The following is a 26,807-nucleotide window of genomic DNA, read 5'->3' as shown; positions in this document are numbered from 1 at the left end:
AGGATATGTGCATTGCAGGATATCTAGCAGCATCTCTGGTGTCTACCCACTACATTCCCCCCAGTTACGACAATCAAAAACATCTCTAGTCATTTTTGACAGCACATTTTCATATTGGCTCTCCCTCCTTTTCTCCTTCCTCAGTCCAGTTTTACTCTCTAATAAATTATTAGTGTGCAGGGCTCTGCTTTCTGGGGAACCCAGTTTTTCCAAGAAAAGTCTGTGGTTTGTAATATTGCAAGGGAGATCCCAAAGCCCATCAAACTGCAAGCTGCTATTTCTGCTTTCCTTTCCTTAATTGAAATACCTCAGTGACAGCAGAATAAAATCAAAACTTACTGTCACTGCTTCCTCACTCACCATGTCTCCAAACCTATTACAAATAACAAGTTCCAGAATAAACAGTCTCAAATAACATCTTTATACTAATACATTCACATAATAATCGTTGTCCATGCACTATTTTAGCCTGGCAATGAAGGCAGTCTGAGGAAAAGTAGGATGATGCATGCTGAGGTTCCAGTTCCTCTTCTTTTCCCAGGCTGTTCTGTCTCAGAGCAGGGACTGTGAACTCTGTCCTTTTCATCATGGCCCAAATTCAGGCCCCACAATCCTCTACCTCTTATAGCTAACCAGAGCTATACTCAACATTTAAGTTAAAATATGAGGCAAGAGTGGCACTGTCCTACAGACTGAAACAATGTGAACAACCATTTCACTCCATGTAACATAATTCCCAAATGTCAAATTACTAACCATATAGGTTCTTTCTCTTTTCCGAAAAATGGAAAAAAGTGGTGTAAGAATCATTCATCTACCACAAAGACTAATGGCTAAGAAAATACCTTAGAACAGTCTACATTATTCATTAAAAAGATTATATATATATATTATGATTGCAAATTAAGTTACTCACATACCCAAAGTAGAAAATAAAGTATGCATCTAATGTACAAGAAATCTAACAGAAAACTTCTTTTATTCAACTAAGATTGACTGAGCGTCTACTATATAACCAAGTGTAAGTGAAACTGAGCCAGAAAGCCTCAGCTTTGTGGATATTCTACTGTCCGGTAGAGGAGACTGAAAAAATTAAGCAGATAACTTACCCTTGCAATTGCAGTAAGGAGAGTAAGGAGTGAGAGAAGGAGTCATAGAAGAAGAATCATTAAAATTGAGACTTGATAGTAGAAATTAGTTGTGGAGGCAGGGTGGAAGACACTAGAAATGTAAGGTGTCTCAGGGAGAGAGAATATACTATGTGAGGGTCCTCAGCACTTCTGTGCTGGCATTTTTGAGAAACAGAGGCCACTGAGACTGGTATTTGCTGAATAACAGAACAAGGTTATTGGAACTGAGGCAGTAGAAGTAAAAAGAAGGCAGGGACCAAATCACAGAGGTGTTTATAACATTGATAATGTTACAAATGGTAATACAGGTAGCAATAACAATAAGAATTTAAAATACAGTAAGCTCTGTCACTTTTTGTGACAGAAAAATGTAATTTTTGGCTATAATTCATAACTTGTATACTAGTGAAGTTTCCAAACTGAACAACAGAGAAAGTTTACAGCTAAGCTTACGAAGTCTCCCAAATAAACCTCACTATTCTATTTTCTCCCAGTTCTGTAATGATTGCTCTTTTACAGAGCAAGTTGATTCACTGGGTTGAGACCATAGACATACTGAAGAAACCCTATACTGTTAAGCCTAGTACAGTTAATACTGTCAAAAAATATACCCAGTTTTTTCCCTTTTGTAATGGTGGTAAAACATTCATAACATAAAACTTACCATCATTAAGTATACAAAAGAGTGATATTAAATATAATGTTGTCCAACCATCACTACCATCCCTCTCCATAATTCTTTTCATCTTAAAAAACTGAAACTCTATACCTACCAAACAATAATTCCCCATTTCCCCTTCCCCCCAGCTCCTGGCAACTACCATTCTACTTTCTGTGCTTATAAAACTGACTACTCTAAGTACCTTACGTAAGGGGAATCATATACTATTTCTCTTTTTTTATGACTGGTTTTACTTCATTTAGCATAACATCCTCATGATTCATCCATGTTTCAGGTTATGTCAAAATTATCTCTTTAAGGCTGACTAATACTACATTGTATGTATATACCACATTTAAATTCATTCACTGATGGACACGTGGGTAGCTTCTGCATTTTATCTACTGTGGATACGCTATGAACATGGGTATACAAAATCTATCCAATCTTAAAGAACAAGATGGCATTTCAATGCATTACCCTATATAGATGCATGCCACATAGACAAAATCCTGGGTGGAAGTGCAGAAAGAAAATGAAAAAGATGCCTCATTTCATTATTTTTGTGTGTGTGTGAAAGTCGGTCTGTCGTGTCCGACGCTTTTGCAACCCTATGAATTACACAGTGCATGGAATTCTCCAGGCCAGAATACTAAAGTGAGTCCCTTCTCCAAGGGATCTTCCCAACCCAGGGATCAAACCCAGGTCTCCCACATTGCAGACGAATTCTTAACCAGCTGAGCCACCAGGGATAGCATGTCTAATTTCTCTTCTCTCTTGCTAGCCTCCAAATCCAGACCATCAAAACTTTTCATGCCTCTTAGTATAATTTCATTATTAATGGCCTCTTGCCTTTTGCCCTAGAATCCCCAATTCATGGATGAATTATTTCCCTTATCTTCCACTTCAAAACTCATTTTATGTTCTGCTTTCACCAAACTCTTTTTCCGTCTTAAATGCTTTACTTTCTGTTAGCTCAAAAAGAAAAAAAAAGGAGGAGGGGGGAGCATATGTTTTGTTAAAATATTCCTTAAAGGTTTCTAAAGTACTCACTGAATTATTAAAGTAACTATGAATCAGCAATAATGTGTTCTGTTCTAAAAAGCAAAAATTCAGAGAAAACATACATAAAAACTAGAGTATTACAAACAAAATTGCAAGCTATCCCTCCACAATACCTAATAATAGTAAGTTTCTTTTAATTTTTCTCATTTCAGAGAAGATACTGAAAATGTCCTGATAATGTTGAGAAATACTAAAAATGATCAAAGATTAGGAAATAAGGGGAAAAACAAAAAACAAAACATCTAGTCTATCTGGGGTTAGACTAGAAAAGAGAATATGAAGTGAGGTAGAAATTACTAGGGAGCCAGTGCAGAACTCTGAGACCTCAGTCCTGTTTTCAGTAAACATCCCACTCCATTGTCCTGAATTCATAGAATGTGTCTTTAGTCTGATAAATTATCAGCAATCAGATCCAGGGAAGGGTAGTAATTAACTTCTCTTTCATACTGAGTTCAGTTCAGTCGCTCAGTCCTGTCTGACTCTTTGGGACCCCATGGACTGCAGCATGCCAGGCCTCCCTGTCCATCACCAACTCCTGTAGTTTACTCAAACTCATGTCCATTGAGTTGGTGATGCCATCCAACCATCTCATCCTCTGTCATCCCCTTCTCCTCCGGCCTTCAATCTTTCCCAGCATCAGGGTCTTTTCAAATGACTCAGTTCTTCGTATCAGGTAGACAAAGTATTGGAGTTTCAGCTTCAACATCAGTCCTTCCAATGAATATTCAGGACTGATTTAATTTAGGATGGACTGGTTAGATCTCCTTGCAGCCCAAGGGACTCTCAAGAGTCTTCTCCAACACCACAGTTCAAAAGCATCAATTCTTCAGCACTCAGTTTTCTTTATAGTCCAACTCTCACATCCATACGTGACCACTGGAAAAACCATACCTTCAAGTCCCCTGACTTCAGCCCTAATTCTTTCTGAGCACCACTCTTCTCCACGGTGAAATAGATATGAGTAAGTAAAGTAAAGTAAATGTCGTTCAGTTGTGTCGATCTTTGCGACCCCATGGATTGTAGCCCACCAGGTTCCTCTGTCCATGGGATTTTCCAGGCAAGAATACTGGAGTGGGTTGCCATTTCCTTCTCCAGGAGATCTTCCCAACCCAGGGATCGAACCCAGTTCTCCCACGTTGTAGGCAGACGCTTTACCGTCTGAGCCACTGGGGAAGTCTAAGAATCATATTATTTAGGAATGCACATGCCTCAATGGGGGCTTCCCAGTTGCCTTAACTGCCTGTGGCCTCAGCATCGATTCTGGATCAGGGAGATACCCTAGAGAAGGGAAACTGCAACACACTCCAGTATTCTTGCCTGGAGAATCCCATGGACAGAGGAGCCTAGAGCGCTACAGTCCAAGGGGTCGCAAGAGTCAGACACAACTTAGCTACTAAACCACCACCAGTATTCTTGCCTGGAGAAATCCATGGAGAGAGGAACCTGGAGGGCTACAGTCCACAGTATCACAAAAAGTCAGATATGAACAAGTGCCTGACTGTGCACACACAGCTACTAAAATACACTTGTTTGTTCTTTAGATAAATAAAGCATTCTTCATGGACTTTATGTGCTACAGCCTTTGGCTAAGATGGTTTGCAGCAGAACAAGTAGAACTCCAAAAAAGAGGCTGCCTATTCACCAGCTCAGAACTGGCAAAGAAAAAAGGAAAAAGGGTTTTACCATACTAAAAAAAGTATTTAGTTCAGACTATTCAATGACCTGTGTAAGAAACAATAAGCCAAGTGAAGGGTGGACTTTTGTCTTGATAAAGTAAGGTGACAGGATTCTTTAAAGAACACAAATCTTATCTCTGAGATATTTTAAAGATAAATATCTTTATCTGAGGTTCCTGACACTGTACAGGAGACAGGAATCAAGACCATCCCCATGGAAAAGAAATACAAAAAAGCAAAATGGCTGTCTGGGGAGGCCTTACAAATAGCTGTGAAGAGAAGTGAAAAGCAAAGGAGAAAAGGAAAGATATAAGCATCTGAATGCAGAGTTCCAAAGAATAGCAAGAAGAGATAAGAAAGCCTTCCTCAGTGATCAATGCAAAGAAATAGAGGTAAACAATAGAATGGGAAAGACTAGAGATCTCTTCAAGAACATTAGAGATACCAAGGGAACATTTCATGCAAAGATGGGCTCGATAAAGGACAGAAATGGTATGGACCTCACAGAAGCAGAAGATACTAAGAAGAGGTGGCAAGAATACAGAGAAGAACTGTACAAAAAAGATCTTCACGACCAAGATAATCACGATGGTGTGATCACTCACCTAGAGCCAGACATCCTGGAATGTGAAGTCAAGTGGGCCTTACAAAGCATCACTACGAACAATGCTAGAGGAGGTGATGGAATTCCAGTGGAGCTCTTTCAAATCCTGAAAGATGATGCTGTGAAAGTGCTGAACTCAATATGCCAGCAAATTTGGAAAACTCAGCAGTGGCCACAGGACTGGAAAAGGTCAGTTTTCATTCCAATCCCAAAGAAAGGCAATGCCAGAGAATGCTCAAACTACCACACAATTGAACTCGTCTCACATGCTACTAAAGTAATGCTCAAAATTCTCCAAGCCAGGCTTCAGCAATACATGAACCGTGAACTTCCAGATGTTCAAGCTGGTTTTAGAAAAGGCAGAGGAACCAGAGATCAAATTGCCAACATCCTCTGGATCATGGAAAAAGCAAGAGAGTTCCAGAAAAACATCTATTTCTGTTTTATTGACTATGCCAAAGCCTTTGACTGTGTGGATCACAATAAACTGTGGAAAATTCTGAAAGAGATGGGAATACCGGACCACCTGACCTGCCTCTTGAGAAATCTGTATGCAGGTCAGGAAGCAACAGTTAGAACTGGACATGGAACAACAGACTGGTTCCAAACAGGAAAAGGAGTACGTCAAGGCTGTATATTGTCACCCTGCTTATTTAACTTCTATGCAGAGTACATCATGAGAAACGCTGGACTGGAAGAAGCACAAGCTGGAATCAAGATTGCCGGGAGAAATATCAATAACCTCAGATATGCTGATGACACCACCCTTATGGCAGAAAGTGAAGAGGAACTCAAAAGCCTCTTGATGAAAGTGAAAGAGGAGAGTGAAAAAGTTGGCTTAAAGCTCAACATTCAGAAAACGAAGATCATGGCATCTGGTCCCATCACTTCATGGGAAATAGATGGGGAAACAGTGGAAACAATGTCAGACTTTTTTTGGGGGGGCTCCAAACTCACTGCAGATGGTGACTGCAGCCATGAAATTAAAAGACGCTTACTCCTTGGAAGGAAAGTTATGACCAACCTAGATAGTATATTGAAAAGCAGAGACATTACTTTACCAACAAACGTCCATCTAGTCCAGGCTATGGTTTTTCCAGTGGTCATGTACGGATGTGAGAGTTGGACTGTGAAGAAAGCTGAGCGCCGAAGAATGGATGCTTTTGAACTGTGGTGTTGGAGAAGACTCTTGAGAGTCCCTTGGACTGCAAGAAGATCCAACCAGTCCATTCTGAAGGAGATCAGCCCTGGGATTTCTTTGGAAGCAATGATGCTAAAGCTGAAACTCCAGTACTTTGGCCACCTCATGCGAACAGTTGACTCATTGGAAAAGACCCTGATGCTGGGAGGGATTGGGGGCAGGAGGAGAAGGGGACGACAGAGGATGAGATGGCTGGATGGCATCACTGACTCGATGGACGTGAGTCTCAGTGAACTCTGGGAGTTGGTGATGGACAGGGATGCTGGGCGTGCTGCGATTCATGGGTCACAAAGAGTCAGACAGAACTGAGCGACTGAACTGAACTGAACTGAAAGCCAGAGTAAATCAAAACAAGATTTACAGATTAACATGATTAAGTTAATAAGATTTCAAGATTCCTTCAACTCCTGATTTACACTTTGCCTTAATATTCTGGGCTTCCCTGGTAGCTCAGCGGTAAAGAATTCACCTGCTAATGCAGGAGATGTGGGTTCCTTCCCGGGGTAGGGAAGATCCCTTGGAGAAGGAAATGGCAATTTACTTCAGTATTCTTGCCTGGGAAATCCCAAGGACAGAGGAGCCTAGTAGGCTACACAGCCCATGGGGTTGCAAAAGAGTTGGACACAATTCAGTGAGTAAACAACAACAACAATTTAATATTGTAGGTATAAAACAGATTGTAAACAAAATCCAGGAAGTCAGCAAGAAAAAAGTCATTTCTATAACACCTTGATTATGCAATACATCCCAGAACCCTTTCCAAAGATAATCAGAGGAACTCTAGCATCAGATTAAACCCAAGAGTCCACAAGACAATGACCAGAAGAAGTAAATTGTAAATGAGAAACTTTCACTGTAACTACTGCATCCAAATTTAATTATTCAAATCAGTAACTTCAGTAACACCCCTAACTCTCTGCCTTGGAAGAAAAAAGGTAATTTCAGAAATAAGTAGAATTCACTCTCATTCTTTATGCACTTAAATTACCTTAAGAAAATTTAGTCACTTCTTGATAGCTCTTACTGGAGATGACTGCTATTATAAAAAGTCATTTGCCAAGCTGATTTTCCACATTTTCTCTGTCTCTTCTGTACACACATTCATTTCATAAACTTGGAAAATGCTTATTAAGACAGAGAGAGCAGAATATTGTGACATGAGTGGAAAATCTATCCCCCAACAAAAAAAAGTGAATCCTACTTTAAAAAAAAGTCTCATAGTTAATCATTATTAATAAGAACTGTGTCATCCTCAATAAAATTACTTGACATTTCAATTTTAGTAACCTCTCTCCACAGGCCTTAAAAATTTTCCTACTTTATTAGCTAAATATACTATAAGACATTCTTTAGTAAAACTAAGTAGTGATAAATTCACAACTGTGATAAAGTGTGAATTCATCATCATAAAACTGTGAAAGAAAGCAGATGTCTACCAATAAAAGTTAGTTGAGAAAGCTTAGTGAAAATCCTCAACAAAAAAGAGTATTACATCAGTGAATTAACAACACATTTCTGTGTGCAACTACCATGTAATGTTTTCTTACAATTTCAAGTGAAAACCTTCCTAGTCAATCATTTCTAGGAGTATAGTTTGGCTATACTATAATATGAAATCTGCATATTATGTTATTTACAAACTTAAAAAAGAGAAAAATGACTGATATTTGTTCTTTAGACTAAAAAAAAAGGTTAACTCATGGTAAGATGATAATTTCTCAAACTACACATGGATTTTATTCTAAATTCCATTAGGTTCCCAAAGCAACTGGTCATTTGCAGCCATTATAATGTCAACCTGGTGAGGTTTTTTGTACAATACTCTCTCTACAAACCAGCTAGACTTTCCATTACCATAATTTTGCATACTTCAAACCAACGTAGAAAATCACTATTGTCATTTTAAGCTGATAGAAACATTTTCAGCCTAAGAAATCCAAAACTATTATAAACAAATTTTTCCTCAATTACTGAACTCACTTCTCTAGAAACAAATGTAAAATTTCCCTTGGTGATCAAGACTAAAATATCATAAGTATAAAAAGTATGGTTTTTCTATAATCTCCTCAAAAATAAAAAATATAAGAGAATGAATCTGCCAACTTTAACATGGAGTTTTAAAATTAACAAATTGATCAAAACTACATTACCATATGTCTGCTTAAATAATGAACAAAAAAATACAATCCTGAAGTCCCATTCCCTCTATGGTTGTGTAGCTAAGTCCAAGAACAGGGGAAACGTTTATAAAGCTAAGATTCTGCTCACAGTTCTATCTCCCCAAAATCTGAACCACGGAAAACAAATCTTTTTTCTTACCGTTAGTAAGATAATTTCATGCTGCACTGTGCTTTCTTTAATAAACAGTAATACAGGATAAATTAAAATGACAAAAACATAGAAAAGTCAAAATGATGCCAATTAGTACAATGGTAGCAGGTTTATCTAAGATTCAAAAACCAATTTATAAGATGGGCTTTCAAGAATCCACACTCTTCTAAGTGAATGCCTCAATCGTTTGGTTTATTTCTTATGGGACTTGAGATCTGCTTGTCAACACATATTCTTTTTAGGCTTTCCAAGATTTCCAGTAGCTCATTTTTACCAGAAAGTCTATTTAATGGCAGCCAATTTGCAAACATCAAATTTAAGAGTACAGCTTCAGAAAAACAAGAAAAAAGAAATTAAAGTTCACTTCAAGTATTTATACTGGCATAGACTGAACAGACTAAGAAAAACTGACACCAAGGGCTCCATTTTGCCATCACTTATGTGCTACACGCACTAGTTTTCATGCTACTTTAATAAAGAGACAGACATAAAGAGTCTATCATTTAAAGTACACAAATCCATTACTTCTTTGTGTAAGTTTGACATTTTGGCTCATGGCACATATTTGTAAACTAAGTACGCATTCCACTAAAAGGGCAAAGAACAAAGAAACTAGAATAAATTAGCTTTCTTTTAAGTTTATATTTTCACAAAACAAGAAAACAACTTAAGTGGGTGCTTGAAATGTAGGACGGCTAGGGTCCCTTTTATCATCACTAGAGCCTTAAATTCCTTCAAAATAATAGGAAGAATCCTTATTATCTGATAAGCGGTTATTCAGAACTTAACGCTGTAACTGATTTCAACAACTACAGCACGAACAAAACCACCTTGGTGGTGGTTTAGTCGCTAAATTGTGTCCAACTTTTGATCCCCATGGACTGCAGCCCACCAGGCTCCTCTGTCCATGGGATTCTCCAGGCAAGAATATTGGAGTGGGTTGCCATTTCCTTCTCCAGGGGACCTTTCTGACCCAGGAATCGAACCTGGGTCTCCAGCATTGCAGGCAGATTCTCTAATGACTGAGGTATGAGGGAAGCCCTGCTGCTGCTATTGCTAAGTCACTTCAGTCGTGTCCAACTCTGTGCGACCCCATAGACAGCAGACCACCAGGCTCCGCTGTCCCTGGGATTCTCCAGGCAAGAACACTGGAATGGGTTGCCATTTCCTTCTCCAGTGCATGAAAGTGAAAAGTGAAAGTGAAGTCGGTCAGTCGTGCCCGACTCTTCGCAACCCCATGGACTCCAGCCTACCAGGCTCCTCTGTCCATGGGATTTTCCAGGCAAGAGTACTGGAGTGGGGTGCCATTGCCTTCTCCGTGAGGGAAGCCCATCTCAGCACAAACAAAGGCACCTTAAATAGCAGATAATGTCTTACTAACATTTAATCACAATGACAAAAATAACACCTTCTGTTATGTACACAGAAAATTCAATAAAAACCCTTCAGTAAATACAGGCATTTTGTCCTAGATTCATGGAAAATGAAAGGTCCAATAAGAAATAAAAGAAATTATTCAATTTCATATGCTTACTATCAGTTCAGTTCAGTTCAGTCACTCAGTCGTGTCCGACTCTTTGCAACCCCATGAATCGCAGCACGCCAGGCCTCCCTGTCCATCACCAACTCCCGGAGTTCACCCAGACTCATGTCCATAGAGTCAGTGATGCCATCCAGCCATCTCATCCTCTGTCGTCCCCTTCTCCTCCTGCCCCCAATCCCTCCCAGCATCAGAGTCTTTTCCAATGAGTCAACTCTTTGCATGAGGTGGCCAAAGTACTGGAATTTCAGCTTTAGCATCATTCCTTTCAAAGAAATCCCAGGGCTGATCTCCTTCAGAATGGACTGGTTGGATCTCCTTGCAGTCCAAGGGACTCTCAAGAGTCTTCTCCAACACCACAGTTCAAAAGCATCAATTCTTTGGCGCTCAGCCTTCTTCACAGTCCAACACTCACATCCATACATGACCACAGGAAAAACCATAGCCTTGACTAGACGGACCTTTGTTGGCAAAGTAATGTCTCTGCTTTTGAATATGCTTTCTAGGTTGGTCATAACTTTCCTTCCAAGGAGTAAGCGTCTTTTAATTTCATGGCGGCAGTCACCATCTGCAGTGATTTTGGAGCCCAGAAAAATAAAGTCTGACACTGTTTCCACTGTTTCCCCATCTATTTCCCATGAAGTGATGGGACCAGATGCCATGATCTTCGTTTTCTGAATGTTGAGCTTTAAGCCAACTTTCTCACTCTCCACTTTCACCTTCATCAAGAGGCTTTTTAGTTCCTCTTCACTTTCTGCCATAAGGGTGGTGTCATCTGCATATCTGAGGCTATTGATATTTCTCCCGGCAATCTTGATTCCAGCTTGTGCTTCTTCCAGTCCAGCGTTTCTCATGATGTACTCTGTATATAAGTTAAATAAGCAGGGTGACAATATACAGCCTTGACATACTCCTTTTCCTGTTTGGAACCAGTCTGTTGTTCCATGTCCAGTTCTACCTGTTGCTTCCTGACCTGCATACAGATTTCTCAAGAGGGAGGTAAGGTGGTCTGGTATTCCCATCTCTTTCAGAATATAGTTACAAATAAATTTTAATAAAGTGTCTTCATGCAAAACTATTTTTCAAGGAAAGTTACCAGTTGTTTCAATTTTTCTCTTTTTGAGCATAGAATTTCCTTGTTCTTAAAGCTTTATATTTAATAGTTTTGTAAGAAAATATAATAACAACAGCTATAAATGTTAAAGATTTATTCAAAAAATTACTCTGTCCTATTATTGATGGCAGTGAAGGCTCGGGAGAGAAATTAATTTTTTCAAAAACAATTTAAAATAAATATAACAAAAATCTGATTAGAGAAAATAATTTTCAGCTCTTCTAACAAATATATTAGATTCTTTCTATTCAAACACCCCCATACATCCACACATTTTATATACGAAGACGATGATGAGCTAAATTTGACCATGTACAGTGTGCCAAGCACTGGGCTTCATATGCACTACACTTACAGCAATTTTGTAGTTAAGCAATTAAATATAGCAATTCTATCCGGTAAGTACAATTGTTTAACCCTATTTTAGACATGGGGGCACTGAGGCACAAAGAGGTTGAACAAGTCATTCAAAGCTACACTGTTAATCAGTGACAGAGCCAGAATTCAAACCCAGACAGTCTGGCTCCATACCTTATATTGCAGTGCGTGTAAGGTATACACGGTATATGGCACAATGCCTGACACCCCGCAGGTACTAAATAAAAGTGTAACTATATTGTCATACTCTTTATCTCTTCTTTACTTACTCTGTGATAATTCTGGATTGCCTTTCAGATTCATCATCTTTGGAATTGAAGGGCCATACACATCCACATCTAACAAACCAACAGCTTTTGACTGTAAGAAAACAGAATTTACCATAAGATTCCCCCACTCTTCATCAAAGAGAAAGTGCACAGCAACAGTAAGTCTAACTACAGAGAAGCTAATTTGTAAAATATTTCAAAATCACAACCTAAACTTTTAAAGCAACAGTAAGGTAAAAGAACATAAACTCCTAGGTGTAAATATTTTTTGTTGGTTTACTAATCTCTTTCAGATAACCGACCAAAGAAATCCACTGCACATACTTTAAACATTGTGGTTCAGATCTCCCATACAGTCACAAACAGACTAAGATTTTTTGATCTGAGAACTAACAAATTACATGCACACAATGTTAAAATAATGGTTTACAACAGCAAACATAACCCCAGGAAGATGGAGCATTAACTTTTGGAAAGACTATCTAACACACCAAAGATTACAAAATGAGGGGAGAAAATCATGGAAACAAGACCATAATTAAAGCAAGTGAGGAATTCTGATGCAAATCTGGCATGGAAATGCTAATGAGGATAGTGGCAGACATAATACAGAGGCAACCTCTTATGTGCAAGTCACAGTAGAACACCCAAAGTCTTCCAGAGAATTCATAAACAACCAAAACCATTTTCTTTGATGATTTATGCAGTTGCCCAAGAGCAGAATATCTAATTGGTCTCTTCACTAGCTGACAGTTAATCAGCAGATTAACAAAGAAAGACAAACAAAATTCACTATCTCTAAATAGGTCTTTTTTTCTTCTCCCCCTACCACCTCCCTGCTCTTTCTCCTTTCACAGATTAAATCAATTTGTTACTGGTTTTTCTCATATACAAGCAAACAGAATGCTAATACTAACACGTGCTTTTGAGTTCTGTTTCCCCAGGACATACAACTCACTCAGTTCTCTCCCTGTATGCTGGCAAGATAAAATTCCTTAAACTCTCAAAACTTTTTAACACTAAACAATCTCTCATTTTCTGTTATCTACCTATTTCCAGACACAAAATTACTTTTTAAACCTGTCTGGTTCCCATAAATTGACAAAATAAGGTACACTCAAATTTATGCCCCTAACTTTGACTCAAATGGCAGTTGTAAGGAAATTATTTAATATCCCTCTGTGACTCACAGAAGCTAAGGGACTTGAGATTACTATCTATCTCTCAGTTTGCCATAAAATAAATGAAAAAGGAGGAAGAATACATTACCTTTAATAGAATAGTGATATATAAAAACTGGGTTTAATACTTAAAAAAATCATTTTGAATGTTAGTTTCTAGCTTTCTCATCAAAAGTAGGTGTAAGACCACCTTGCTGCTGCTGCTGCTAAGTCACTTCAGTCGTGTCCGACTCTGTGCGACCCCATAGACGGAAGCCCACCAGGCTCCCCTGTCCCTGGGATTCTCCAGGCAAGAACACTGGAGTGGGTTGCCATTTCCTTCTCCAATGCATGAAAGTGAAAAGTGAAAGTGAAGTTGCTCAGTCGTGTCCGACTCTTAGCGACCCTGTGGACTGCAGCCTACCAGGCTCCTCCGTCCATGGGATTTTCCAGGCAAGAGTACTGGAGTGGGGTGCCATTGCCTTCTCCGAAGACCACCTTATACGGTTACTATGAGGAGTCAGTGAAAACTGTAAATAAAATCCTTAGCAGAGTGCCAGGACCCAGAAGGAATTCAAGTGGTACAGAGATATAATCAGGAAAAGTCTAGATGTTTCTTTGGGTGATTTAGGATGGCATGTGTTTTGAGATTCTGATTTCTCCACAGAGCTGGCTGTGGAAGCCTAGTTTATCCAGGTTCTTTTTTTTTTTTTTAAACTTTACATAATTGTATTAGTTTTGCCAAATATCAAAACGAATCCGCCACAGGTATACATGTGTTCCCCATCCTGAACCCTACTCCCTCCTCCCTCCCCATACCATCCCTCTGGGTCGTCCCAGTGCACTAGCCCCAAGCATCCAGTATCGTGCATCGAACCTGGACTGGCATCTCGTTTCATACATGATATTTTACATGTTTCAATGCCATTCTCCCAAATCTTCCCACCCTCTCCCTCTCCCACAGAGTCCATAAGACTGTTCTATACATCAGTGTCTCTTTTGCTGTCCCGTACACAGGGTTATTGTTACCATCTTTCTAAATTCCATATATATGCGTTAGTATACTGTATTGGTGTTTTTCCTTCTGGCTTACTTCACTCTGTATAATAGGCTCCAGTTTCATCCACCTCATTAGAACTGATTCAAATGTATTCTTTTTCATGGCTGAGTAATACTCCATTGTGTATATGTACCACAGCTTTCTTATCCATTCATCTGCTGATGGACATCTAGGTTGCTTCCATGTCCTGGCTATTATAAACAGTGCTGCGATGAACATTGGGGTACATGTGTCTCTTTCCCTTCTGGTTTCCTCAGTGTGTATGCCCAGCAGTGGGATTGCTGGGTCATAAGGCAAATGTAACATTTCTGATTAACCTTCTTCCGTCCTTCCCTCTCCTCCCTCCTTCCCTCTGTCCCTCTCTCACTTTCCTCTCTTCCTGCTGGTCTTCATACCTTTCTCTCCTCTGTTACCTTTTTGATGTATGTCAGCACTGGCTGGATGTCATCACCGACTCGACGGACATGAGTCTGAGTGAACTCCAGGAGTTGGTGATGGACAGGGAGGCCTGGCACGCTGCGATTCATGGGGTCGCAAAGAGTTGGACACGACTGAGCGACTGAACTGAACTGAAGCACTGGTACTAAATTCAGGTCAGTCAGTAGCTTTAAAAAGGTAGAACATTCAATGAGAAATTCTGACCCAATTTAACTCCTTTTTAAACCACAAACAAAAGAATCCAGTTAAATTGAAAATAGGAGTAAATTCACTATGGATAAAAAGATTTTCAAACCTAACAAATCTAGATAACTGTTAACTATTATCTATGGGTCTGCTAATATTATAACTATCACCTCTTTTCCATATCTTTTCCATGACACCTACAAAACTAAATGCTACCATAAAATAATAATAATGGCAATTAAAACAAAAAACATTCTAAGATTCTTTGTCCTTGCTCTCATTTATATTAAGATTGGTTTTAAAGTAACTTGAAAGGGTTAGGTCCCAGGTTTCAAATTAATCTTCTAAAAATACCTGTCAAGTAAAATAACTTAAGTTTTCTAAGTTTATGTTTTCAAGAAACAAGAAAACAATGAAGTGGGTGCTTGCAATAGAAGATTGCAAGCTCAATTTTATCATCACTAGATCGTTAAGTTTCCTTCAAAATGTTACGGAGAATCTATTTATCATCTATCTGTCCTGTCTTCTAGAAGAAAACTATGCTCGTCTACAAGTGAGCCCTTGGCATCATGGGTTAAAACAAAACTGAAAACCTGCTCTAAAATTTGCTGTGGTAGGAGTGGATTTTGCATGCATATATATATATATATATATATATATATACACACACACACACACACACACACCTAGATAGCTGCTGGTACACATTATCACATAAGAATAAAGAGGGTAGGGAGGGAGATCACAAGAAGTTAATTTCCTCTGCTTCCAAGACGATGGAACTAAGAAGAATAATAGAAAATCCTCTACAAGTCTCTACTGACTGACTAAATTTAGTACTAATTTAAATTTAGTACTAAATTTAGCACTAATGCTTACATGTATCAAAAAGGAAACAGAGAAGCCAAGGTATTGAGACAGGAAGGAAGAGGGCAGGACATAACCGTTAAAAGAATGACACAACCATGAAAAACAAGAGGACAAGACCAAAACGGGTTAGAACCTACTAGGCTCAAGATGGAGGAAGATTCAGCTTCCAGTAGACCTTCAGCCACACTATATGCTCGCTGTAATACATTTTCATATGCTAAATATACACCCACAGGTGCCATGACAGTTTGGAAGCCAATTATAAAAGGCCCCAAAGAGGGTGGTGCCCCATCTCCTGAAAATCCCCACTCCTTCTCTAAGATGGTTAGACTATTCCTGCTACTCCTTCTTTGTTGTTTAGTTGCTAAATTCTCTCCAACTCTTTGCAACCACAGGGACTACAGCCCATGAGGCTCCTCTGTCAGTGGGATTTTCCATGCAAGAATACTGGAGTGGGTTGCCATTTCCTTCTCCAGGGGACCTTCCTGAGCCAGGGATCAAACCCCTGTCTCCTGCATTGGCAGACGGATTCTCTAACTCTGAGCCACCATAGAAGCCCATAAAAACTAAATTATGCAAACCACTAACCACCTGCCACAGCCAAGCTCTGCTCTCACTTTTCAAAAAGACTCCATGCCCTGGGGTCACCTCTTACCTTCTAAAGAGAGTGTGAGTGTGTGTATGTGTGTGTATTAGTAAATAAGTCATGTCAGACTCTTTGAGATCCCATGGACAGTAGCCCACCAGGCTCCTCTGTCCATGGGATTCTCCATGGGAGTAGGTAGCCATTCCCTTCTCCAGGGGATCTTCCCAACCCAGGGATCGAACCTGGATCTCCTGCATTGCAGGCAGATTCTTTGCCATCTGAGCCACCAGAGAAGCCCCTCAAAAGAGTGGGTCTCTCTAAATAAACCTGCTTTCATTTTACTATGGCTAGCTCTTGAACTCTTTCCTGCACAAGGCCAAGGACCCTCACTTGGCAGCCCATCCCAGGTACTCAGTCAAGACCTGGTACATGACCATCCTCTCATACCCCATTTTTCCTGCAATATACAATGGTTAGTAGAAGGAGAGGAAAGAGAAAGAGGGGCACAGGGAAGCAGGAAGGAAAGGATGGAGGAAAGTTAATCAACAGTGTTGTATTAAGAACCTGTATAAACTAGGCTTCCACAGCCAGCTCTGTGGACAAATCAGAATCTCTAAAAACATGCCATCCTAAATCACCCAAAGAAACACCTAGACTTTCCCTGATTATATCTCCCTACCACCTAAATTCCTGCTGGGTGCCAGGCACTTTAAGGATTTTATTTACAGTTCTCCTTGACTCCTCATAGCAACCGTGTGAAGTGGTTTTATACCTACTTTTGATGAGGAAGCTAGAAACTAACACTCCAAATGATTTTTTTTCACTACTCTTCCTTAGAATGAAACAGAATAGAAAATTAAACACAAAAATACCAACCACATAAAACTCCACCGTAACTTGAACACAACCTATCTACAGAAGACTTAGATTAAAAAACAGGAGTCAGCAAGATTCTCCCGACAGGGCCAAATAACAGAAAATATTTTAAGCCTTGTGAATCATTTGATCTGACAGTACTGATCATTGCCACTGTAGCAGCAAAGCAACTATAGACAACATGTGAACACAAATGAGCATGGCTGTGTACTATAAAACTTCCTTTACAAAAACAGACAGGATTTAGTCCACAGGTCATAGTTTGCCAACAGTGATTTTAAAAATAAACTTTTTCATGACAAAGTTATTCAGCTGCCCAACAACCTAATTTTGGTGAAGCCAAGAGCAGGCAGGACACAGTCATCTCTTATGGTGTCAGAGGAGCTACCTCAGTAAAGATTTACTTCCTCATCTTTAATTGGATAGTTTTTAAAAATAATAAGGAGCACATGTATTAGGCTGTTTCACTGGAACTTAGTATGTCTTGTTTTGATTTTATAAAATGCAAATAAATTAGTGCCCATTAAATAGAAACTCCAAAGCCTGTATTAATTAAAGTATATTGTACTTTGATTGTGGCACAGCTACCAACCTGATAAAATTACCATAGCTACAAAAATCAGCTGAAACATATCTTCAAGTCTAGAATTCAATAATGTTCAAAAGATGCAAAATAAACTTTGTTTTTCAAAATTTACACCATTATTTTTCAATAGGCTCCTATTTTAAGTGTACGAACAGTTTCAATTTAAACTTTCAACAGTTTCACACTGTAGGAAAATAAATGAGCAAGGTAAAGGTTACAAATAAATATATGCAACTGATTGTTCAACTAAGTTTTATAATGCCTTTCCACCTCACTCCTTCTAAAATAATTATATTTAGTCAAGAAAGGTCCAATTAAGATTTCTTTCATTACAGCCAGGCCCAAAAGAATAATCACTACAAAAGCCTCATCAAATACACAACAAAGAAAATGATTATTAGCAAAAAAAAAAAAAAAAAAAACCACCTGTAAATGCACTGTTGTAAGGTGGGCTTTCCAGGTGGTTCTGCGGTAAAGAACCTGCCTGCCAAGCAGGAGACGTGAGCTCACTCCCTAGTTCAGGAAGATCCCCTGGAGAAGGAAATGGCAACTCACTCCAGCATTCTTGCCTGGGAAACCTAATGGACAGAGGAGCCTGATGGACGACAGCCCATGGGGTCACAAAAGAATTGAACACGACTTAGTGGCTAAACAACAACTATTGTAAAGTAGAACTGCCATGATAAACTTAACCTAATACGTTGGTACCTAGTATTATACCCCTTCTGTGACTCTCCTGCAGTACTCACACTCTAGCAGACAACAAAAACAAAACACATCAAACCCCAAGATACTACTTAGATTTTTGGATTTGTTTCTTTATAATTCACAATACCCTGTGAGAGCTAGACAAGGCGGCAGAATTATTCAGAGTGATTATAATGTTTCATTACCATTGCATGAAAGCTGCAATTTGAGCGCCTACAAGTCCTGTTTTTTCTGTGTGTTGGATTTCAAAGCCTCCAGCAATAAATTTGATAGTGCTTTGTTCTTCCAACAGAATTATTACTAAAGAAGATTGCAAAGCTTCATGATGATCTTTTTATCCATGACATCTGCTAATAGAACCCATCAAAACAACATCTTAGAGTGGTCTACCCGATTATTTGTAAGTAAACAGTCATTTAAGATTAAGATCTACTCAAAAGTGTCCTTTCCACAGAGATATCCAGTTAAGAATCCCATGATTATCTATACATTATATTACATTTAACCTTGGACTGGAATTGGGGATTTATTCAATTTGAAACTTAGTCAAGCCTCTTTTTCCTCTCTCTGTTAAGCTTTAAGTCAAGCTGTCATTCAAAGAATTTAAGTCTCTTAGTAGAGAAAAATGCTTCTTATCTTGTTCTTGTTGTTGTTCAGTCACTGTCATGTCCAACTCTTTGCGACCCCACAGACTTCAGCATGCCAGGCTCCTCTGACCTCTACCATTTCCTACAGTCTGCTCAAATTCATGTCCATTGAGTCAGTGATGCTATCTAGTCATCTCATCCTCTGCCGCCCTCTTCTCTTTCTGCCTTCAATCCTTCCCAGCATCAGGGCCTCTTCTAATGAGTTGGCTCTTCACATTAGGTAGTCAACATACTGGAGCTTCAGCTTCAGCAGCAGTCCTTCAAATGAATATTCAGAATTGTTTTCCATTAGGATTGACTGGTGTCATCTCCTTGCAGTCTAAGGGATTCTCAAGAGTCTTCTCCAGCACCACAATTTGAAAGTTTCAATTCTTCGGCACTCAGCCTTCTTTATGGTTCAACTCTCACATCCATATATGACTACTGGAAAAACCACAGATTTGACTAAACGGACCTTTGCTGGTAAAATGATGTCTCTGCTTTTTAATATGCTGTCTAGGTTTGTCGTAGCATTCCTTCCAAGGAGCAAGTGTCTTTTAATTTCATGGCTGCAGTCACCAACTGCAGGGATGTTGGAGCCGAAGAAAACAAAATCTGTCACTGCTTCTACTTTTTCCCATCTATAAGCCATGAAGCGATGGATGCCATGATCTTAGGATTTTTCATGTTGAGTTTCAAAAGCTTTTTCACTCTTCTCTTTCACCCTCATCAAAAGGCTCTTCAGTTCCTCTTTCCTTTCTGCCATTAGAGTGGTATCATATCTGCATACCTGAGGTTGCTGACATTTCTCCAGCAATCTTGATTCCAGCCTGTGATTCATCCAGCCCAGCACTTCATATGAAGTATTCCGCATAGAAGTTAAATAATATACAGTGACAATATACAGCTTTGACGTACTCCTTTCCCAATCTGGAACCAGTCAATTGGTCCATGTCCAATTCTAACTGTTGTTTCTTGTCCTGCATACAGGTTTCTCAGGAGACAGGTAAGGCGGTCTGGTATTCCCACACTTGAAGAATTTTCCACAGTTTGTTGTGATCCACACAGTCAAAAGCTTTAGCATAGTCAATGAAGCAGAGGTAGATGTTTTTCTGGAATTCCCTTGCTTTCTCTATGATCCAACAAATGCTGACAATTTGATCTCTGGTTCTTATGCCTTTCCTAAACCCAGATTATACATCCGGAATTTTTCAGTTCCTGTACTGCTAAAGCCGAGCTTGAAGGATTTTGAGTATAACCTTACTAGCATGGGAAATGAGTGCAATTGTATGGTAGTTTGAACAGTCTTTGACATTGCCCTTCCTTGGGACTGGAATGAAAACTGATCTTTTCCAGTCCTGTGGCCACTGCTAAATTTTCCAGATTTGCTGGCGTATTGAGTGCAGCAGTTTAACAACATCGACTTTTAGGATTTTAAATAGCTCAGCTGGAATTCCATCACCTGGCTTTATTTGTAGTAATGCTCCCTAAGGCCCACTTGACTTCACATTCTGGGATATCTGGCTCTAGGTTAGTGACTACACCATCATGGTTATCCAGGTCATTAAGACCTTTTGTATACAGTTCTTCTGTATGTTCTTGCCACTTCTTAATCTCTTCTACCTCTGTTAGCTCCTTACTGTTTCTGTACTTTATCATGCCCATTCTTGCACGAAATGTTCCCTTGAAATGTTCCCTTGTTCCAATTTTCTTGAAGAGATCTCTAGTCTTTCCCATTCTATTGTTTTCCTCTACTTCTTTGCACTGTTCATTGAAGAAGGCCTTCTTATCTCTCCTTGCTATTCTCTGGAACTCTGCATTCAGTTGGATGTAACCTTTCCCTTTCTCCCCTGCCTTCCACTTCTCTTCTTTCCCCAGCTATTGAGGAGTAAAACCTCCTCAGACAACAATTTCACCTTCTTGCCTTTCTTTTTGGGGGGAGGGTTTTGGTCACTGCCTCCTGTACAATGATTCGAACTTCCATCCACAGTTATTCAGGCACTCTGTCTACCAGATCTAATCCCTTGAATCTAGTTGTCATTTCCACTGTATAATCATAAAGGATTTGATTTAGATCATATCTGAATTGTCTAACGGTTTTCCCTGCTTTCTTCAATTTAAGCCTGAATTTTGCAATAAGGAACTGATGATCTGAGCCACAGTCAGCTCTAGGTCTTGCTTTTGCTGACTGTATAGAGCTTCTCCATCTTTGGCTGCAAAGAACATAATCAATCTGATTTTAGTATTGACCATTTGTTGATGTCCATGTGTAGAGTAGTCTCTTGTGTTGCTGGAAAAGAGTTTGCCATGATCAGTGCATTCTCTTGGCAAAACTCTGTTAGCCTTTGCCCTGCTTCATTTTGTACTCCAAGGCCAAACTTGTCTGTTACTCCAGGTATCTCTTGACTTTCTACTTTTGTACTGCAATACCCTATGATGAAAAGGACATCTTTTTTGAGTGTTAGTTCTAGAAGGTGTTGGTGGTCTTCATAGAAATGGTCAACTTCAGCTTCTTTGACATTAGTGGTTAGGGCACAGACATGGATTACTGTTATGTTGAATGGTTTGCCTTGGAAACAAACTGAGATCATGCTGTTGTTTTTGAGGTTGCACCCAAGTGCTGCATTTCAGACTCTTTTGTTGACTATGAGGGCTACTCCATTTCTTCTAAGGAATTCTTGCCCACAGAAGTAGATACAATGGTCATCTGAATTAAATTCGCCCATTATCATCCACTTTAGTTCACTGATCCCTAAGACGTCAATGTTTAATCTTGCCTTCTCTTGCTTGACCAACCAAGTCCAACTTACCTGGATTCATAGACCTGATATTCCAGGTTCTTATGCAATATCTTTCTTTACAGTATCAGATTTTACATTCACCACCAGACACATCCACAACTAAGCGTCATTTCCCCTTTGGCCAAGCTGCTTCATTCTTTCTGGAGCTATAAGTAATTGCCCTTCACCCTTCCCCAGTAGCATATTGGATACTTCTGACTTGGGCGGGGGGGCGTGCTCATCTTTCAGTGTCATAGCTTTTTGCCTTTTTATACTGTTCATGAGCTTCTCCAGGCAAGAATACTGGAGTGGTTTGCCATTCCCTCTTCCAGTGGACCACGTTTTATTAGAACTCTCCACCATGACTGCCTGCCTTTGGTAGCCCTGCATGGCATTACTCATAGCTTCACTGAGTTACGCAAGTCCCTTCCCCACAACAAGGCTGTGATCCATGAAGAGGTTCCTAATTCTTTCAGTTCAGTTCAGTTCAGTCACTCAGTCATGTCCAACTCTTTGCGACCCCATGAATCGCAGCACGCCTTTAATTCCTAGCTAACATTAAATAACTTTGAATGTCAGAAGTAGTAATGGTTGGACAAAGTGATAAGAGAACAATTTCCTACTATATTTATCAAAGGACTGTCTAAATCTTCAAGTTCAATCAAGAAAGAAAGAGGAACAAGGGCAACATAAAGGAAAAAGTTCACATGGCTAGACAGAGGGTAGAGATGAGCTCACGAAAAGGACAAAAGAATCTCAAATGATAAACTGTTTGTAAACAAGCTAGAAATGGAAGAGTATCAAATTAAAGATTATTTAGGATTAAAAACAAAACAAACAAACAAAAACAACACCAAAAGAGATCATCTTAATCTTCTGACTGCTTTTTAGCAAAGAAGAAACTGGTCCAGAGATAATGTCGTAGCTGGGTCTAGCTTCCAAGTCTCTTTCCAACATACCATAAAGCCTAATTACTAACACTCACTAACCACTCCTCTTTCTTATTTTTTCCTCTCATCTCTTCCCCTACTATTTTTCCCCTTTCACTTCACTCCAGACACACAGCCCCCGGCAGTGTATTTAACACACCAGATTTGCACCTGCCTGAAGAAAATGGCAACCCACTCCAGTGTTCTTGCCTGGAGAAGCCCAGGGGCGGGGAAGCCTGGTGGGCTGCCGTCTAAGGGGCTGCACAGAGTCGGACATGACTGAAGCGACTTAGCAGCAGCAGCAGCAGTAGGACTTTTGTAGTTGTTATTTCTTCAGTGAAGAATGCATACCTCCAGGGATCTACCTTGTTCTGTCACTTTCTTCAAGTCTCGATTCCAACATCACTATATGGTGAGGTCTTCACTGGGCATAAGCTGTTTAAAACTACAACTCCCTCATCATTACATAACATATGTCCTTTCCTCGTCGTGCTTTTTCTTTCTTCTTAGCGCCTATATAAATATTTAACTTACTATATATTTACTTATTTATCTTATTTGTCTCACCCACTAGAATACCAATTTCATTCGGGCAAAGAATTTTGTATGTTTTATTCACTACTGTAAATAGAATCTAGAACAGTAGGCAGTCATGGATTTACTCTGTGCTATCTCAAGAAACTGTGATTCAGTAGGTCTGGGCGGAGTCCAACAAACTGCATTTGTAACACTCTCGGGGATAAGATGACCAAAATGTGAAAAACAGTAATTTGGATAGTATGGAAAGGCAAAGAGGAAAATTTGCTCTAAGGGCCCATGCCTTGGGATCAGCAGGATCAGGGTAACAGTCATCGACAGTAAACGACAGTAACAATGAAGAGCGTTCTTTTTCTTTTTTTAACTATAAAATAGGAGTTTACATTCTGCCACATGGGTAAACAGTCACAAGGCTTAGGGCAAATGTAGATAAAAAAACTACTGTTTATCTAAAATTCAAATTTAATTTAGTGAGCATATTTTTATTTTCTAAATCCAGTAACCCTACCCCAGCATCTCTTCTCAATAGGGCAGTCAGAATGATTCAGAGTTGAAACATAAGTCAGATGCTGTCTACCCAAAACCTTCACTGACACCCCTTCCTACATTTCATTCATGAAAAGCCAAAGTCCCTACGACTCACCAGACCCCACAGAATCTATCCAGTTTCTCATATCCTTGCCTTCCAATCCTGTCAACTTTCCTTACCTGTTAACTTCAGTCCACTTTTACTCCAGAAGCCAAAGTGATGTTTTTACTATTCAGTGAACAGTAAACTAGACATGGCCCCATGTATTAGCCTTTGAATTGGCTATCCCTTTTGTCTGACACAATCTTCCCACAGATAGTCACATAGGCTACACTCTCATCTTCAAGTTTCTGCTCAAATATCATGTTTTCATTGGGACCTGCCCTATTTTGAAGTGCAAACCAAACCCACCCCCACACAAGTACTTTTCTCTCCCCCTTATCCTAGACTACTTTTATCACTTTCCAATATGCTATTTACTTACTTATGATGTCTAATATCTATTAATTGTGAACTCCATAATGCTAAGGATATCCCCAGCACCTAAAATAGCAATAGTAAAATAAATATTCATTGAGTGAATGGGTGGATGAATGAATGAATAAACCTCCAGTGTTCCTCTACAGAGTATCAAGATTGGTTACTATATGATCCCTATGGTCTCTCTTAAGATCTAACACTCTATATGAGTTCATGAAATTCCCTCTCCTAACACCTCTACACTAACAGTTTAAGTTAGAAAATTCAAAATTAATTAATGTAGGTAAAGTTTAAAATATCTAGTATTAAAAAAAAGGGGCGAGGGGTCATACATTTCCTTGCAGTCTATTCTTAACCACCACTTTTCCCCAAGAAAATCCAATGTTATCTGCATTTTCCTACTGATCTCAAATCCAGAAAAATGGGACTTCATAGAAGAAAATCTAGTGCAAAGACTGGTTATAGTGGGCTGCTGTAAAATACACACACACACACACACACACACACATATATATATATAAAAAATAAGAGTATACTATCTTTAAAAAAAAAAAAGCACACTATCTAAATTTTTAAAAACTAGACCCACAATATAGTGTGAAAGGGCTCATTAAAAAGAAGGCAATTTTTATACCTGTTCACTATCAAGATTAGGTTCAATCCAGGGTTTTAAGCAGAAAAAGGCTTTTTTTTTTTTTTAACATAAAAAACACAGAAGTGTGTGTGTGTGTGTGTGTGTGTGTATGAGTTCCTTTCCAGAACACACACACATACCATGGAGACAGGCAACATCATCTTTAACAAAAGGAATTGCGTTAAGTTCCACCTTTTCATCTAGCAAGTATCAGAGAAAGTAAATTAGGAATAAAACCACTAAGATTAAGAAAAACCTTGCATCTTTGGTCTTTATAATTAAAGAAAAAAAGTATTGATGCTCTTAGCAGAGTCTTCAAAATCAGAGAAAAATTAGGACGCCTTCTATCACCATGGTAATACAGATGCAGAAAAAGATACTTCTAGATACTAACCTCTAAAAATAATGGTCATCTTATCTGCGACATCAACCAGCCCCTTTTTTTGACAGAATCTAAGCCTACAGAACTACAAACCTAACCAAGTAAGAACCTTCTTTCCCAAATCAGATAAGGTACTGCAGCAAAAGCACTGAAAACCAACATCAATTCCTTCAAAATGTCCTTAACTAAACTGCAATGCAGGGAAGAGCATTTACAATTCTGATAGCAGCTCTTGCAAAGAAAAGCAATGCAGCAATGCAGGAATCAGATGTAAACACAGCACCTGATCCACCCTCCAGATTCAAAATCACAGGAGCCAAGCATGGTTTTAAAACCCACGTCTTCATGTGTCCTCTGCTCTCCTTTCACCAATTGTTTCAACACTGCCCTACCGAGGATTTAGAGCCCTCCTTATTCCTCAAAGAGATGAGATGAGGGAAATAAACCACTGAGAAGAATAAAAATGAGAGAAAAAAGGAATCGGTGAGAGCCAAGGTAGGGAGGAAGGGGAGAATAATTAAGAAAAAAAAGACAAGACTGTTCTGTGATAAAGATCTGGATAACTTCTTATTGTACAGAATCAGATCGTGAAATTCAAAGGATGTGGAACAGTTTTGCCACCAATATGTTATAAACTAAACGAAACTAAGGGAAAATATATTGAATGTAAAATTTAGGTAACTGTTCTCTTTCTAACCCATAAGCAAATTCAGCAACTTCCATTCCATTCCAAAGAGAGAAAATGAATTTCTGGCAACACGCTGCACTTTACCAAAAGAAATTTATAAGGTAGGCCAAACAGTGCTGAGGAGGAAACACATAGCTTCTTGAGAGCTATTCAAAGCAAAATCGCTATTGCTTCTAATGGGAAATATCAAAGCAAGTTGTGTACAACGCTTTCTACCTAAAACTATAAAGGGAAAAAGCAGTTTGGGGCTTTTTACCTTCTGAAAATTACCTTATAAAACAATATTTTTATTTTATTGTTTGGTAAGTGTGGTGAATGTATCTGTGTGCTTACAGAGAAGAAGGAAGAGTAAGTAAGGAAACATTTCTAATGCAAGACTGGTTTTAGAGGCTAGTTTAACATACTTCCCCCTCTGTTACAGAATTAATTAAAAACAAAAAACACAGCCTATCTTTCATTTTAATATTTTAAATTAAGTTTCTTATTCAGTACACAATTATTCTTATAAAAGATACAGAGAGGTAGACACAAATGTCTCAAGTCAACATTATTCATACACATTAGTGGCGATCTATTAGCAGGCAAAACTGTATATATATTCCATAAAATGTATTTAGGGTTAGATAATTCAGGATTTAGATTTAGATGTATCACAAATGCATCCATATTATAAATGAAGTAAATAACAGTATTGTATTCAAATATTTATATAACTACAAAACAAACAAAAATAAAGTCCAAAAACCTCAAGGTACTATTACGGTCGCACAGAGTTGGACACAA

The 26,807-nt window shown here is 39.0% G+C and overlaps 1 protein-coding gene across 2 annotated transcripts in view; it reads right to left on the bottom strand.

Annotated features, from left to right (window-relative positions):
* The window catches only part of NUBPL (NUBP iron-sulfur cluster assembly factor, mitochondrial), a 243,748-nt gene that overhangs the window by 179,489 nt on the left and 37,452 nt on the right, over positions 1–26,807 (bottom strand). For both annotated transcript variants that reach the window (XM_070358699.1, XM_070358700.1), the window contains exon 4: positions 11,970–12,060. In XM_070358699.1, coding sequence (XP_070214800.1) covers positions 11,970–12,060 — 91 coding nt within the window. The remainder of the gene's footprint in view (positions 1–11,969; positions 12,061–26,807) is intronic.

The sequence above is a fragment of the Bos mutus genome, chromosome 21 (assembly GCF_027580195.1).
Source record: "Bos mutus isolate GX-2022 chromosome 21, NWIPB_WYAK_1.1, whole genome shotgun sequence".
NCBI classification, from domain to species: domain Eukaryota; kingdom Metazoa; phylum Chordata; class Mammalia; order Artiodactyla; family Bovidae; genus Bos; species Bos mutus.
This window is presented reverse-complemented; position numbering and strand designations above follow the sequence as displayed.